General features: G+C 41.6%; 1 protein-coding gene across 1 annotated transcript; it reads left to right on the forward strand.

Moving 5' to 3' along the window:
• The first annotated feature begins 92 nt into the window (after nucleotides 1–92).
• tyk2 (tyrosine kinase 2) lies at nucleotides 93–16,548 on the forward strand. The gene is made up of 24 exons (XM_083779471.1): nucleotides 93–495; nucleotides 1,849–2,064; nucleotides 3,032–3,152; nucleotides 3,246–3,372; nucleotides 3,545–3,708; nucleotides 3,810–4,185; nucleotides 4,487–4,669; nucleotides 5,277–5,434; nucleotides 6,518–6,635; nucleotides 7,160–7,343; nucleotides 7,823–7,926; nucleotides 8,035–8,205; nucleotides 8,405–8,492; nucleotides 9,424–9,551; nucleotides 10,461–10,596; nucleotides 11,800–11,951; nucleotides 12,104–12,254; nucleotides 12,343–12,434; nucleotides 13,067–13,262; nucleotides 13,673–13,791; nucleotides 13,932–14,104; nucleotides 15,343–15,460; nucleotides 15,613–15,723; nucleotides 16,250–16,548. The coding sequence occupies exons 2-24, from the start codon at nucleotides 1,869–1,871 to the stop codon at nucleotides 16,394–16,396; spliced, it is 3,513 nt and encodes a 1,170-aa protein (XP_083635597.1). The 5' UTR covers nucleotides 93–495; nucleotides 1,849–1,868; the 3' UTR covers nucleotides 16,397–16,548.
• Nucleotides 16,549–16,712: the final 164 nt, after the last annotated feature.

Below are 16,712 nucleotides of genomic sequence, written 5' to 3' on the forward strand. Positions count from 1 at the left end.
AAAGTCCTCATCTAAGACTATGAATGATAAACCATGAAATCCAAGACATGCTAATTTGTAATCGACCAGCAGGTGTCGTCCCCGGTGTTCTAAAATTGATCAGAATAAGATGTTTCTGTGCCTCTGTTTACCTTACATTCTACCAAGGAGAGGTCCAAACTACAGTATACTGTAGCGTTGGATGGCCGCGGGCATATTAATTATTTAAATTGGTAAAGGCCATCTTTCTGTTCGACTCTTGTCAGACGACAAGTATTCAGGGTTGTGAGGTAGTATGGGAGTGGCTCTTTTACGAGGGCTGGTTTCGAGAAGCGACTGTTTTCGTCACGACTAGGCTTTCATGAGAATTACATTTTCATTTTCATTTTCACATCTCATGTGAGTAGGCGGGGGTGAAATACAGTCATCATTCAGAACATGAAGCGACAGAGGTGTTCAACATAATACTGTTTGCTTCTGCAAGACTATAGAAGATCCGAGACTCATCTCCATATGGTAAGATTCTTGGACCTGATTACCTACTGATTACTAACATGTCTTGTCAAGTTCAGAATTAATGTGGCCGACTTGACAATTCGATCGACACAATTTATAACTAAAGACCCACTACACGCGGGTGGGCGGCCATTCGCTGACGCAGTAGTCTATCAACATTACAGTGAGTGGACTATTGCTACGTTGACGCTGCTTTGTTTGCTATTCTGTAAACAAACAGGTTGCAACCCCGGAAGGCCTTTACAAATATATTGGATGAATCGCTCAATATGTACTGCTCCCCCCCATTCCATTATATGACATGATTGACTGTCAGCTGTGTAGATATTCAGATTTTGATATTACTCTGTACTTCAACTTTGTGTGGATAAATGTGTTTATTATGGTGGGTTTTTTTTTTTTACGTATAGTAGCCTATGAAGTATCTGTGGCTGCAGCACTTTTACGTCCTATCCTGAATTTGAACCAACGTCTCCCGTAGAGGTCCGTTCTTCATTCTCACGTTATCAGTCAAGTTTCATCATGCAATACAACTCTATCCTACCTACCGGACACCAGGAAGAGTAGAGAGGGGGGAGGGGGCACCTGACTGCTGGGCTTGTATTAACCATATTAAAGGACCACTTCACCACTTTTCAACCTATTTTCATATAATAGGTCCTCACTAATAATCATGAAAAAAAATTGAATTTTTTTTCTACTCGGTCTGTGTCTCATAGGAGGCCTGTGGGCAGTTCAGAAACCGTCTTCCAGTGACATCATCGATGGGGAATACAAGCTAATAGAAACTGCAGGCTTTCTAGTCCTGAAAAGTTGCAATGCGAAAATGGAAGCCATCGTTCTCACAATAATGAAAATCTAACAATTCTTGTAAAAAAACTTGTTTAAAAAAATATCTGTCTAATGATGATGTCACTGGAAGACGGTTTCTAAACTGCCCACAGCCCTCCTATGAGACACAGACTGAGTAGAAAAAAATCGTGCCATTTTTTCATTATTAGTGAGGACCTATTATATGAAGATACGTTGAAAAGTGGTGAAAAGTGATCCTTTAACAGTGTTTCTCACCCACAAGAACCCCCATACAAGATTTGTGTTGTTAAAATGTTTCAAATATATTGAGTTATTTAGTTACCGGTATTTAAGCAGATCTGCAAGGTCAGATCAGTTAATATAGCTGATGGTGATGCTATTAACTGATTTTGCTGGGGACTCCCTTGACCACTGGGTAGGCCTGGAACTTGACCCCACTTTAAGAACCAGAAAATAGAAAATAACAATTTATTCATTCAAATAAGTTCCTGATTGCAGCTTCCTAACACAAATCGTACAAACAACTTGCTGTCTGTTCAGTGATTGAACGGCTCGACACAATGTCTGGCCCTCGGATCTCCAAGAGCGCCACCACCAGGGAAGGAGGAGCTCATCCTGGTCCTTGTGAAGCTCCTCACAGTCCTGGCATCCATGTCTACCTGTTCTGGACCAAGAAGGAAGGGGAACGCTACCTGTCTCACACAGAAGGACAGGTCACCGCTGAGGACCTGTGTATCTGCGCTGCAGAGGCTGTTGGTAATAGAAAATACACCAGTTAATGCTATTTATTAATATAGTTTTTTATTAACCCATCAAGACCTGAGGCCGATGTACAAATGCCTTCTAAATCAGTAGGCTATAGTTCTCAAACTTTTTCGTAATTCAAAATTCAGAAACACAAGATTAAAAAAGAAAGAGAAAAAGTAGGGGTGCACGATTAGGAAATTATGACCGATATCCGATCTACGATTATTTGCAGGATCATATCTGCCGATACCGATTCTGACCGATTCCGATATTATACAGGGGACAACCAAGCCTAGGCACTAGGGGTGTGGCCCAAAGCCTGTTAATAAAGTATATTCAGTCAATCAATAAAAAGCCTCTTTTCCAAGTCCATGTTTTTCCATCTTATTTTTAGACCATTCCGATACTGATATGGCCGATTCCGATTATTCTACCGATTAATCGTGCATCCCTTAAAAAAGATCACGAATAGCAGATGTATCAGCTCGCAGCACGGTACAAAATGACGCGCCGTGCGCTTGTACATATGATCGTTTTGAATAGCCAATGCTACAATCTTACGCCCTAACCACACCAAAGGGTCACCATGCAACTCCTTGGGTCCAAACGCAGTTAACGCTAAAACCGTCTCGAGTCTCGACCCTTTGGTGTGGTTTGGGCCATTGAATTCCATGCGTTGAATCACTATGGTCAGCGTGGGTCAACGTACAACAAGACATCACACCGCAGGGACAACGCTAAAACCGTCTTGACCCTTTGGTGTGGTTAGGGCTTTATTCTAAAGTGACACACAGATGCTTTCCCGTTTTTAATGGGTTGAAATACACACTAGAATCCTGAGAGTTAATTTACTCAAAATGTACAAAATAATGGACCCGTAACATCAAGGACTTTGGTTTGAGGATTGTTTTGATATTTTAACGAGTTATACAGACAATGTTCTCAAGTGGGTGTACCGTGCCTGTTTCCACTCCAGAGGTGACTCCACTATGCCACCCATTGTTTGCACTCTATGGTCCAAAACTGGGCTGCTGGTATAGCCCCAACCACGTATTCGTCCCAGAGAACTCCGGCCTTGAACTGCACTATCGCATGAGGTTAGTCATTAGCGTAGAAGGGAGGTAGGGGTAATATCCTGAATACATTCACATACTGTATGGTAGCTTCATATTTCAACTGTTTTCTTTTAGGTTTTACTTCCGGAACTGGCATGGGATCAATGAGCCAACAGTCTCCCGTTACGCTCTGCGTTCTAGTTCAGAGCACAGAGGTTCCCCTCTCTTGGAAATGACGTCCCTAGAATACCTGTACTCTCAGGTGTGTTTTATAATATAGTAATTATAAAGGATGTTTACAGGTATTTAATCATAATAACAATCTATATAGCACATGTCTTAACATTGTACATCTGTACAAAGTCCTTGTACAGATAAAAGGAAATAAGTACTGTATACATTGATAGTGAAATGGTTACGATTCTCCTCAACAGGCTAATTCAGATTTTGTGAACGATGTCGTGGCGATGGACGAGTCTCAAACTGAGGCAGAGCTACATCGCTTCAAGAACGAGAGTTTGGGAATGGCAGTGTTGCACCTGGCGCACCAGGCGATGCGTATAGACTGCAGCATACAAGAAGCTGCCAAGAAAACGAAGTAATGCATTGGATAAGACAAAATCAGGGAGCTATCAGGTCCATCCAACTATGGCGTCAACGCTTTAACCAGATTATATGCACATATTCTCTTTTTCACAGCTTCTTGCACTGTATTCCAAGATCCTTTGCCAAACACATTGCCAAGAAGAACTTCTTGACCAAGATCAGGATCCGGCGAGTCTTCAATGACTTTGTGCGGACCTTCCAGCAGCACACGGTGGATGTGGGGAGGCTGGGTGTCCAGGAGGTCATCTACAAGTACATCTCCACCCTGGAGCACCTGTCACTCGCATTTGGCACAGAAGTCTTCCCTGTGTGCGACCTGGAGTTGAGGGAAGACGGGGAGGGTAGCGGGTCTTATCTCAGTACCACCCATGCCCATGTTTCAGAAGACAACTTTGCTTCCCCGGCCACACATGAAATAATGGTTTCTGGCACTGATGGAATCCAGTGGCGGATATTGTCTGGACAGAAGGTACGGTAAAACCTTGGAATGTGCCATGCCATCATTCTGCTCTGCTTGGTGTTTTGCTCATGTAAAGTTTATTATTGTTGTTTGGGTGTGGTCTGTCACCCTCTAGGAATGAAAAAAGCGCTTGCATTTCACTTTTAAGGAGAAAAAAAAACGTTTGTTGCTTCTACTGTCGTTATTTGCTGTTATGAATACAGCTTGGAGCATTAAAAGAGAGTTGCGAGCCCCTTTTTTCATTTATGGTTTTACTGATCTTGCAGACAGAGTATGGGTTTTCATTTTGCCTTTGACTGTCACCCTTTAGGCCCAGGCTAACAATTACTTCAGGACCGATTACACTGGCAGCATGAAGAAATCACAGCAACAGCCCGACAAAGAGGATGCCGACTCGTCGGAATGGACCTCCTTCTGTGACTTCCCTGAGATATCCCACATATCCATTAAGGGAGCCACTGTGTACATTACCACACAGGATAACCACTCTGTGGTCAGTGCACTTGACTAAAAGCAGTAACATTTAAATTTCAATTCCTATATGTGCGTGTAGTTCCAACAGTTTGACTGTTTTATACGCTTAACCCGCATTTTAATCAACCCCCCTTCACTGCCGAGATTGTTGTATTACCTTTATTTTGGGCTTTTAATCCGCGAAAATCGAGCGAAAAAAGCTTCCTTCGTTTGTTATGAACGATCGCACCACCCGCCATCTTGGTACACCCGGAAGACGCAGCACAGGACCCTCCTCCATGAGGCGTTGAACCCCATTCGTTTGCATTGGCCTCAATTTCTCAGAAGCCCCAGCAGCCCACAGCATGTGACGATTTCCGGTTTCATCATCAAAACAAATGCACCTACTCTCTTTCTCCGCGGCGAAGACGGATTTTCTATTTATTTTTTACATTACGGCGGATTAAACACATAAAACAAAAGGCGGGTATGTCCGATATGGCAGCGACATTAACCTGGAGTAATCCATTCCCGGCACGGAAACTGTTAATGTCATTCACTGTCACATGTATGGTATATGTAGGAGGTAGCGCAGATGGTAATTGGTCATTCAGTGTACGTGTGTTTTATGATGTATGTGGATGTAGGAGGCTAAGATGAGCTCCAGCCTGCAGGCTCGTTCCTTCATCTCCCTCTTAGATGGATACTTCCGACTGACTGCGGATGCCCACCACTATCTGTGTCATGAAGTGGCATCTCCCAGGGTAGTGATGAGTGCTGCAAATGGCCTGCATGGACCTATGCTGTGAGTAGGCCTGTCACAATTAATACATCATCGCAATTATTTGAGATAATTGCAATTATTTTGCATAAGCGTCATAATTGTTTCCATATCGATTTTCAAAAAGTATTTGAAATAGCAGATCTACAAGCTCAATGTGAAGCGTTGTGCACTTGTAGATCGGCTATTTCCACTATTCCTGTTTATTTCCACTATTCCTGTTTATTTTTGAAGTAATTTGAAGTAATTAAATATGCCATGCCAGAGTCCCCTGCCCAGGCTCTGGGCAGGGCCCCTGTCCAGAGTCTGGGCAGGGCCCCTGCCCAGAGCCTGGGCAGGGGCCCTGCTCAGGCTCTGGACAGGGGCCCTGCCCAGGCTCTGGGCAGGGCCCCTGCCCAGAGCCTGGTGGGGCGAACGGTTCTCGAGTTACGTTGATTACAGACAATTAATCCTGAATTTAAATGTTGTAATCGTGACAGCCTTAGCTGTGACTTGTTATTATGACCCCCAGTCTAGGGTTAGGGGAAGTGACAATATATTCCCACAGAATGTAAATGTTTACACTAAAATGTTCCGATAATACAATGGAACATAAACAACAGATCTAAATAAAAATAATTCTAAAGGCCAAATCGAATCAAAAGGTTTGGGTGAGAGGACAGAGGAAGGGATTATCTGCTGCAGAAGCTGACAGTCCTCTCCCCATAGTACATTTTTTGAGTCAGCTTTATAGTCTATCTATGGTGAGTGTTCTCCAAGCCAATGCTCATCAGAGTCGGTCAATCCCTGAAGGGAACCAATTCTCCAGCTGGCAGACGCCAGTGATCAATGGACTTGACTATCCATTTGCCACAGGCAGCTGACAGCCATTCATCACCTCCAGTTCTCCACCTCTCCTTCAGAAACAGAAAACAACAAATAACACAAAGTACAAACAAACATGCAAACTCCCAAATAATAATACAAAATATGCACATGCCTAAAATACGTCTGGCCGTAATACTTGTTTTCTGTTTAATTTAGTCCTTTAGTTCTAGTACTAATTTATATTGACCTCTCTTCACACAAGAATAAAGACACATATTAATAATATAACTCTCTCTCCAGTGATGATTTTGTGCTGATGAGGCTAAAGAAAGAAAATCCGGATGATGGAGCCTTCCTGTTACGCTGGAGTGTTGTGAACTACCATCGAATCATACTGGCTGTGCTGAATAAAAGCCAGGTGAGAGAACAAATAAAGCACTTTACTTTAGCAAAGAGCTATATACTATATTGATATTTTATCGATATTATAATATGAGACTAGATAGTATCATCTGGGATATGGGATATCATATCTTGATATGGCCTAAGTGTTGTCCTTTCCTTGTTTTTAAGGCTGCAAGTTCTAGCTGTTCTAATATTTGCCTTCACCATCTTAAATATTATATTATTCACAGTATTATTATGTTATGTATATTACTGATGATCGTTTATAACAAATCGAATTGTGTAAATATTTTGTGAAAGCACTGTCATCTCCATAATATCACTATATCAATACAGAGGAAAAAAATATTAGATTTGGCGTCTATTCCCCAGCCCAATTGTAGTTATACTATAGTAAACTAGTATTAAGGAAGTGTGTGTGTGTGTGTGTGTGTGTGTGTGTGTGTGTGTGTGTGTGTGTGTGTGTGTGTGTGTGTTTGCGTGTTTGCGTGTTTGCGTGCGTGCGTGCGTGCGTGCTTGGACCCTACTACCATTCAGAATGGACTAGCACCTACACACAAGCAGTTCCGAATTCAGCAGAAAGACTCAACGTTTTGCCTGGAAGGCTGGGAGAGGGAATTCTCCAGTGTAAAGGAGCTGGCAGACAGCCTCAAGACTTTTGTACTCAAATCGGGTACAGAATGCTTCACTGTGAAGAAATGCCTTCTACCTAGACCAGCAGGTTAGTGTGCGTGTTTGTGTGTGTGTGTGTGTGTGTGTGTCTGTGTGTGTGTGTGTGTCGGTGTGTGTGTGTGTGTGTCTGTGTGTGTGTGTGTGTGTGTGTGTGTGTGTGTGTGTGTGTGTGTGAGTGTGTGTGTGTGTGTGTGTGTGTGTCTGTGTGTCTGTGTGTGTGTGTGTGTGTGTGTGTGTGTGTGTGTGTGTGTGTGTGTCTGTGTGTGTGTGTCTGTGTGTGTGTATGTGTGTGTCTGTGTGTGTGTATGTGTGTATATTGTAAACTTCAATATTATGTAATCTGTCTTTGTTTTGGCCTGAAATGCTATAGGGAAGCCCATTCGCAGCACTGGATAAAATTAAGATTTTTGAGGGTTTCGTTAGTTTATGTCTCAGAAATGTGAGATACAAAGAAATTGTGAGAAAATAACTCAAGAAATGTATGTACATGTACCGCTGTGTACTGTGTTTGTTTTCCTCGTTGCATAGAACTATCCAACCTGCTAGTGATGAGGCAAAGGGGAAACCACTGTGTTGCACTGAACCTAGACCAGCTGCGATTCCATCAGATTAAAGATGGGGAGTTCAAACAGGTAAAAAGAAACCACCTGTGGGCATTGCTACTGTAGGACCTCCTTTAATTGCACCCTTCTGGTTTTGATACCTCCCTCTGACTCTGTGATGTTCTTTTTCACGAGTAGGAGCAACATTTGGGTCGTGGTACCAGAACCAACATTTATTCTGGACGTCTGCTGGTGTGGGGCGGAGGCGAGAACGAACAAGAGGATGAGTTCAACAACAATCTCATCGACCGCAAAGGCATCCGAGTTGTTCTCAAAATCCTAGACCTGAGCCACAAAGACATAGACTTAGTAAGTAACCATTGGTAACGCAATATGATCCTTTGCTTACACTACCCACGCGTCTATGAATTAAAAGTACCAGAAGGACTTTGGAGTGCTGGCTATTACTTTCTTACTGTCATCCTTTGCTTAGCGTCTAATAACTTTGTCAGTGTTTCATGTATTTGTTGGTTGCTCTCTTGATAATCCTTCCTGTTTCTTTGTCAAGGCGTTTTTTGAGACAGCCAGTCTCATGAGTCAGGTATCCCACAGTCACCTGGTGTTTGTGCACGGTGTGTCGGTGAAAGGATCTGAAAGTAAGAGCATTAATCCATTCTGACCTGAGATCAGATTAAAAAAATGTCTATTACATTTTGACAGTTTAATTATTAACCCATTCTGACCTGAGATCAGATTAAAAAAATGTCAGTCGTTCTTCGATTTTTCAAAAATAGCAGACCTACAAGCTCGTATCGCGCCACTCGGTGGCGCGATATGAGCTTGTAGATCTGCTATTTTTAAATAGCTAAAGCATAACATGATGCCGACAGCAAAATGGGTGCCCGTTCAGAATGGGTTAACACTGTTGAGCTTTATGCGCTTCTCTGTCCCACTGTGTGTGACTTGGTTCCTCTTCTCAAACACTTCCCCATCACGCACAGGATCAGTCTTTACTATCCAGCTTTCCTATTTTAGATCTCACTTCTACATTCTCATAGGGCTGACCAATATTTGAAACCAAGGCAATTAACCTTAATCTTGCTAATGTAGTTTAAAGGTATATTCAGTGATTTCACTTAATTCAAATATCACTTATTTGTTTGTTTTGTTGTGATAATCCTCCCTACTATAGAGTGTGCTGACCATATAAGGAGTTCCTCCCTGTCCCCAGTTAACCCCTGGGGGTCAAAAAACCTTAGGTTTCGTTTTTGACTCTCTATCCTGATTGGACGAAAGGCTGGGTCCCACAGCCAAAAACGAAACCTAAGGTTTTTTGAGTGAAATCACTGAATATACCTTTAATCAAATAATCAAAGAAGCAGGGTTCTCTCTCTCTCTCTCTCTCTCTCTCTCTCTCTCTCTCTCTCTCTCTCTCTCTCTCTCTCTCTCTCTCTCTCTACATCACAAAGCGTTGTGAGCTTGTAGATCAGCTATTTTCACCCAGCTCTACATTCACATATACCTCTTGTCTAGGTGGTTGGCCCTGACAAGTTGTGCCTGCTTTATTTCCCCCTTGCTTCTTCACAGACATAATAGTAGAGGAGTACGTGGAGTTTGGTCCTCTGGATGTTTTCCTTCGCAAAGAAAGGGCATCTGTGACTCCTCAGTGGAAATTCATCGTCGCAAAACAACTTGCCAGCGCCCTCAGTTACCTTGTGAGTTCACCGCATAACACGTGTTCTTCATATTAAGCATACATTATATCTGTAATCTACTACTGTAATATTTAGCCTCTTTGTCCACCCCCCCTTATTTGAGGTTCAAACGTTACATTCTTGCTTGTGTTTTATAATATGGAATGATTTCTGTACTGGCCATATATGGAGCATGTCTTGAGTGTACAGGGTTTGATGAGGTCAGGTCAACATATGGAATGTCAGAACAGAATGGACAGGTGGGGTCGGATCAACATATGGAATGTCAGAACAAGTCAGCTCCATATATGGAGATCTAAGGGTTTGAGGTCAGATGTAGAGTTGCTGGCCGTGTCCATATATGCAGATCTAGATGATGAGGTCAGTGTCGTGACTAGTGATCTTCATATATGGAGATCATGGCCATATATAGTGGCGTGACGTGTCACGAGGCATGATGTCACGAGGCGTGGCCATATATGAAGGTGTGATGACACGAGGCGTGACCATATATGGACTGGCGTGGGGTGGCTAACTAACTGACAGACGGGAGATGCAAGTTTTCATAGTAAATGCGACCTACTGTCGCAATAAACATAGAAATGTGATGAAATGTGACGTCCATGAAACAGTATCTGGTTCCTAAAGGTATATCATGCACAAATAAACACAAAAAAGTACCTGCAGTAAACTTTGAATATGCCACCATACTGTATGGATGTGTTATATTATGTACTGACCTCCAATTGCTTTTGTCTTAACCTTTATCATAACTCTCTTAACTGTAGACTAATTCTCAAAGTTTAATATTGCATGCATTTCTAGCTAACATACCAGTTTATTTTTTATTATCAGTTGGTTTGGTCCTTTGTCTTAACAATTCTCTGTATACTATATACTAATATATCATTTCTATTTTGATCAATACAGGAGAACAAGCAGCTAGTTCATGGGAACGTGTGTGGCAAGAACATCCTAGTGGCCCGGCGTGGTCTGGAGCCGGGCACCTCTCCCTTCATTAAGCTGAGTGATCCAGGCATTAACCTGAACGTCCTTTCACGGGAAGGTACGTACAGTATGGACTTTAACCCATTCTGACCTGAGATCAGATTCATACGAGGTTTCCACTGGACACACACTGGTCTGATTAACCCATTCTGACCTGAGATCAGATTCTAGAAATGTCAGTCGCTCTTCGATTTTTCAAAAATAGCAGACCTACAAGCTCGTATCGCGCCACTCGGTGGCGCGATATGAGCTTGTAGATCTGCTATTTTTCAATAGCTAAAGCATAACATGATGCTGACATTCTGAACGGGTGCCCGTTCAGAATGGGTTAACTGTCAGAGACAACTTCACCTCAGTAGAAACTAGCGCAACACTTGTGTGCTTTCATCTAGAGTGACTGTTGTCTTATTTAAATCAGATTAAGTCACAGGAAGCTTCATACATACTACTTCCTTTGGTTTGTTTCCCCTTGTCTTGCTGTTCATCATATCACAATGTCCCATAGAGGATGTTAAATGCAGTAGTAGTCCACATTGTACTGTGTTCACATTAGCTGTGAGCCTGTGACAAAGTGACAGGCTAGAGGCTACAATGCATTATCACCAAAAAAGGTTTAGCTGGCTTGAGCTTTTTTCAGACTCACCACTCACCTTTTCCACTCACCTTCTCTGTCAACACTTGCTTGTAATGGAGGGAAACCGAATAATTGCATCAGCCTGTTTCCTTATAGTTTCCTTTACATCTTTCTCGCACATTTCTCCCACACAGAGGCGCAGACGGGATGACGTTAACGAGCGTGTTGCACAAACATTAAACTGTGACTCGGCAGCTACTGTAGCTGGCAATTCATTTTGTAGTTCTTGTCACTGCCTGTGCCAGTGTGAACGCACCATTAGAATAGTTCACAAATGTTATTCCACTCGTGTGGATCTCTTTCTACATTTAAAAAAAGACAACACATTGAGACTTTTTTACAACTTTCAACTGGCATCCCTATTTTGGGTATGTCATTATAGGTGAAAATTCTAAATCTTCTTTTTTATTCAAACATATAGGGAAAATAGTGCATTTACAAGCTCACAATGCGTCACATTGTGACACATTCCACAATGTCAGCCTTGATTTGACATTTGACAATGACCATACATTTCAGCAACAATAATGGATTTCCTCTGTACATGGTTTGTTCTTGAGATCACATAGCTAATTGTGTTTTTTGTGATTGTGTTTTTGTTTTGTTTTGTCATGGTCTTCATTACAGAGCGTCTGGACAGGATCCCGTGGATAGCTCCTGAGTGCATTCCAAATGACGCACGGATTCGAAATGCTGCCGACCAGTGGAGCTTTGGAGTCACACTGCTAGAGATCTGCAACAATGGTGATCTACCCATGAGTGGTGACTTATTGTCTGAGGTAGGGTTAATGCCTCTGGCAGTCTACCATATGCCTGCTTTCACAGCAGCAGCCTTGATGCTGCTGTCCTGAGAAGACGCAAAATGTCTCTTTTGGGCCTCGAGATGCTCTATCTGACCTCTGAACTCCTGACCCTCCCCTCCCGCCAACAGAAAGAGCGATTCTATCGGCAAAGGGGGCGCTTACCCGTGCCCCCTTCTCAGGAGCTGGCCAGCTTCATCAACATGTGTTTAAGCTATGACCCCGTGGAGAGGCCCTCCTTCCGCGCTCTGCTCAGAGAGCTCATAGACATCATGAACACAAGTAGGTCCTTTCTTATCAATGTGCAGCTGCTTTCCTTTCGACTCATGTCACTGCAGTCAATAATCAAATGTTTCACAACTGTGCTCAGGTCCTGACATCCCTACCAGTGAGTCACAACAGGATGTGAATCATAGTGTGTTCCACAAACGCTACATGAAAAAGATGCGGGACTTAGGAGAGGTGAATTGTACATTTTTGGTTAATGTTCTTTTTAATGATTTTTTCGTCAACACAATTCTGTTGGTTGCAAAGTAGATGCATGGTTTTGCCATGTGGCAGACCTGGGTTTGAATCCAGGTGCTTACACGTCCTCATAACAGTTAACTACCCTATATCTGCAGCATCACTCCCAATCTTCCGCCGTAGTCTGAAAACCCACCTTTTTAGACTCCATCATGGCCCATAGCACTTACCCTACCCCCTTAGATAGCATTTCTGTAGACTTAGATAGCATCTGATACAGACTTATAGCATGTTATGTAGACGGCACTATAATTGCATTGTATATAGTCATAGCACGCCATAGTACATATGTATAGCATAGTAGTATATATATATAGTTTATATGTATAGTCTCATAATATAGATATTCCACTGTTACTTTCTTAGCTTACGCATGTTTTATGATAAATGCTTTTGTGATGTATTCCCATGCTTTTGTTCTTGATTATTGTAAGTCGCTCTGGATTAAGAGCGTCTGCTAAATGCCTAAATTGTAAATTGTAAATTGTTATATCTGTTCACTTTCTTGGTTTGCAACATTTTGCAATGTGTTTCATTTAGGAAAATAATCTTCTTAATCATGTCTGCAGGGTCACTTTGGAAAAGTGACACTGTATCTGTATGACCCGACCAATGATGGCACAGGAGAACTGGTGGCAGTGAAGGCTTTGAAGCAAGATGGAGGTGGCAGCGAACTCCATGAGGGCTGGATGAAAGAGATTGAGATCCTCAAGTCACTCGACAACACCAACATTGTGAAGTACAAGGGCTGTTGTACTGAGATAGGTGAGTCTTAGAAACTCAGCTTGTTAATCTCACTATGATCATTTTTGCTATACACTCACGGTAACCTGCGGTGTGTGAGAGTCATGCTGCATACGTGTGCCTTTATGGTTGCAATATTCAGTTGATTAGCATCGGAAGTATTAGTAATAGGACCATGTTGTGGCCCTGTTCGTTATTTTCCTACTAACTGTTATTTACAGTATATCTCAGAATTCAGAGTTTTATGAGATAGGCATTTTTGAGACATACGGTACATCACAATTTCAAGAAAATAACATAACTTTTTATTATCACTCAAACAACAAACAACACAAAATATTGAGAAATAGGAACCAGAGCTATAAATGTAAATCCCCATTGGACTCATAGCACATGTATGACACAGATAGAAATGGTTTCTCTGTTGGCAGGAGGACAGGTGGTGCAGCTTATAATGGAATATCTGCCACTTGGGAGTCTCAGAGAGTACCTTCCCAAACGTAAACTACGCATGTCCCAGTGCCTCGACTTTGCCCAGCAGATCTGTCAGGTAAGCTAAGTTACCGTACCAACTTTGAGTTTGGAGATATACAATATCTTTTTATTGTTTTGTATGAATTGCTATTTTAAAATCCTCTTCCTGCTATGTCTCTTGGCTTCTCCTCTGTTTTGTTTTCTCTTTTCAAAAAGGGGATGGACTACCTCCACACCAAGCGATACATCCATCGAGACTTGGCTGCCCGCAATGTCCTGGTAGAGAATGACACGTTGGTCAAGATTGGGGACTTTGGACTGACAAAGTACATTCCTGAAGGAGATATCTACTACCGTGTCCGCGAGGACGGAGACAGCCCTGTTTTTTGGTTGGTTCACGCAACATTGTGTGGTTTATCAACCGCTTGTACTATATACTGTATTTGTATGCTTTACACTGTAAATCATACAAGCCTGTAACTTTCACAGGCAGTGATGGATAGTAACTAAGTAGTATTTCCAATTTTCAATAATTTGACTCCACTACATCTCAGAGGCAAATATTGTGCTTTTGCTCCACTACAATTTTGGGCTTTTCAAAACTTGCTATGTATTCCATGTTTATAACGCATTGTAAAAATATTATGAGACAATATCATTTTCTCAAAAGTTTATAATAAATTATTACAAATGTTAAATTATTATAAAAAGTTCATGATTATAAAAAATAATCATAAACTTTATCATAACACATTATAAAGCTTATTTGGGATGCATAGCATGCATAGCACCGATGAGGGCCCCAAATTACACCAGCACGAGTGTCTATTTCACTCATTTATTTATTTATTTTTGACTGGGGCAGTAACTGCCTGTCATAATTCCACCCCCTCCGTATCAAAGTATTGGACAGTATTAAGATGTTGATATTGATTTTGTATTCATCCTTAGGGCCCCAAATCACTTAGAAAGCACGAGTGTCTATTTCAAACACAAAGTGTTTTTGACTGGGGGGGGTCATATTTTGAATGTCAACTGCCTATCATAATTTCACCCCCCTCCGTATCGAAGTATTGGACAGTATTAAGATGTTGATATTGATTTTGTAATCGTCTTCAGGGCCCCAAATCATACCCTAGAAAGCACAAGAGTCTATTTCAAACATAAAGTGTTTTAGGTATTATAATACTTGACATTAATAAGTCAGTATAATATGCTTTATAATGTGTTATGATAAAGGTTATCATTATTTATAAGTACTTATATATATAATTAATTATAAATGTTTATGAGAAATTTATTTTGTCTTATAAGATTTTTTACAATGCGTTATAAACATGGAATACATAGCAAGTTATGAAGTATTATAATACTTGATATTATAAGTCCTTATAATAAAGTTTATAATGTGTTATGATTAAGCTTATAAAGTATAATGATTATTTATCAGTGCTTATAATTATAATTATACATGTTTAAGAGAAGATTATAATATCTTATAAGTGTGTTCATAATGTGTTATAAACGTGGGATGCATAGCAAGTGTTACAGACTAGGTCTACAATAGAGTATTGATACTGTTACATAAGTACAAGATATGAGTTCTGACTTCCATCACTGTTTACAGGTACGCCATTGAGTGTCTGAAAGACAGCAAGTTCTCCTTCTCCTCTGACATCTGGTCTTTTGGTGTCACACTGTATGAGATCCTGACTCGCTGCGAGTCTCGCCAGAGTCCTCCAACAGTACGTGATGGATTCTTCACTCAATATTATTTTAACACTTGTGTGTGTTTTCGTTACTGATGATTTCACTGTTGTCTTAAGTTCAAACATGAAAATGTGCAGTCTCTTGCCTCAATGTTGAAACATACTCTTATTATGCTTTGTTATTGTAGAGGTTCTTTGAAATGATGGGGAACGTTCAGGGTCAGATGACTGTGATGACGCTGATCAAACTACTGGAGGGACACAAGAGATTGCCCTGTCCCAGAGACTGCCCACCAGAGGTAAATCCCACTTGAAACCTACAGTAGCAACCCTTTTCTGGGGGGAACATTCACAGAAAATATCACATCTACATAAGCTCGCACTGGATCCCGAGCTTGTTGATAGGCTTTTTGGTTTGTTTTTAATCCCATGATTTTTGTAACCATATTTTCAGCAAAGAGATATGGTGTAGGCCTAAATGAAAAAGAAAAGACGGGTACAGAGTGTAGAGAGTTTAACCCATTCTGACCGGGCACCCATTTTGGTGTTGGCATCATGTTATGCTTTAGCTATTTAAAAATAGCAGATCTACAAGCTCATATCGCGCCACCGAGTGGCGCGATACGAGCTTGTAGGTCTGCTATTTTTGAAAAATCTAAGAGCGACTGACATTTTTAGAATCTGATCTCAGGTCAGAATGGGTTCATCAGGACCAGTGTGTTTCCGACGGAAACCTCGTATGAATCTGATCTCAGGTCAGAAAGGGGTTAATATACATCATTGTATTTTGAATGAGGCTGATGATTCCATACTTCTTTCCATAAGGTGCACATGCTGATGCGACAGTGTTGGGACACGGATCACGCAGAACGGCCAACCTTCAGCTCTCTCATGGACAGCATTAAAGCAATTCGCCAAACATATGATTTCCAGCTGAACCTAAACGTCTCCATGGCCCATGTTCAATCATGAGGAGGACCAATACTAGTCTCTCTCATGTACTCCTCTTTGATATTGCCACAAGATCTGATTCCAGACCTGTGGGCCGGTGCCCACTGGTGGGCCGTGAGGATATTGCAATTCGGCCCCCAATGAATCGGTATTAACCCATTCTGAAGGGGCACCCATTTTGGTGTCGGCATCATGTTATGCTTTAGCTATTGAAAAATAGCAGATCTACAAGCTCGTATCGCGCCACCGAGTGGCGCGATACGAGCTTGTAGGTCTGCTATTTTTGAAAAATCAAAGACACTTTTAGAATCTGATGTCAGGTCAGAATGGGTTAATA

This window comes from Protomyctophum parallelum, assembly GCF_964188405.1.
Source record: "Protomyctophum parallelum genome assembly, chromosome: 13".
NCBI lineage: Eukaryota > Metazoa > Chordata > Actinopteri > Myctophiformes > Myctophidae > Protomyctophum > Protomyctophum parallelum.

Excerpts from the sequence above, each read along its gene's own strand:
- tyk2 (XM_083779471.1), top strand. The coding sequence starts at position 1,869 with ATGTCTGGCCCTCGGATCTCCAAGAGCGCCACCACCAGGGAAGGAGGA. Across the intron at positions 7,344-7,822 it reads CCTTCTACCTAGACCAGCAG|AACTATCCAACCTGCTAGTG; the intron begins GTTAGTGTGCGT and ends CTCGTTGCATAG. Across the intron at positions 13,792-13,931 it reads TTGCCCAGCAGATCTGTCAG|GGGATGGACTACCTCCACAC; the intron begins GTAAGCTAAGTT and ends CTTTTCAAAAAG.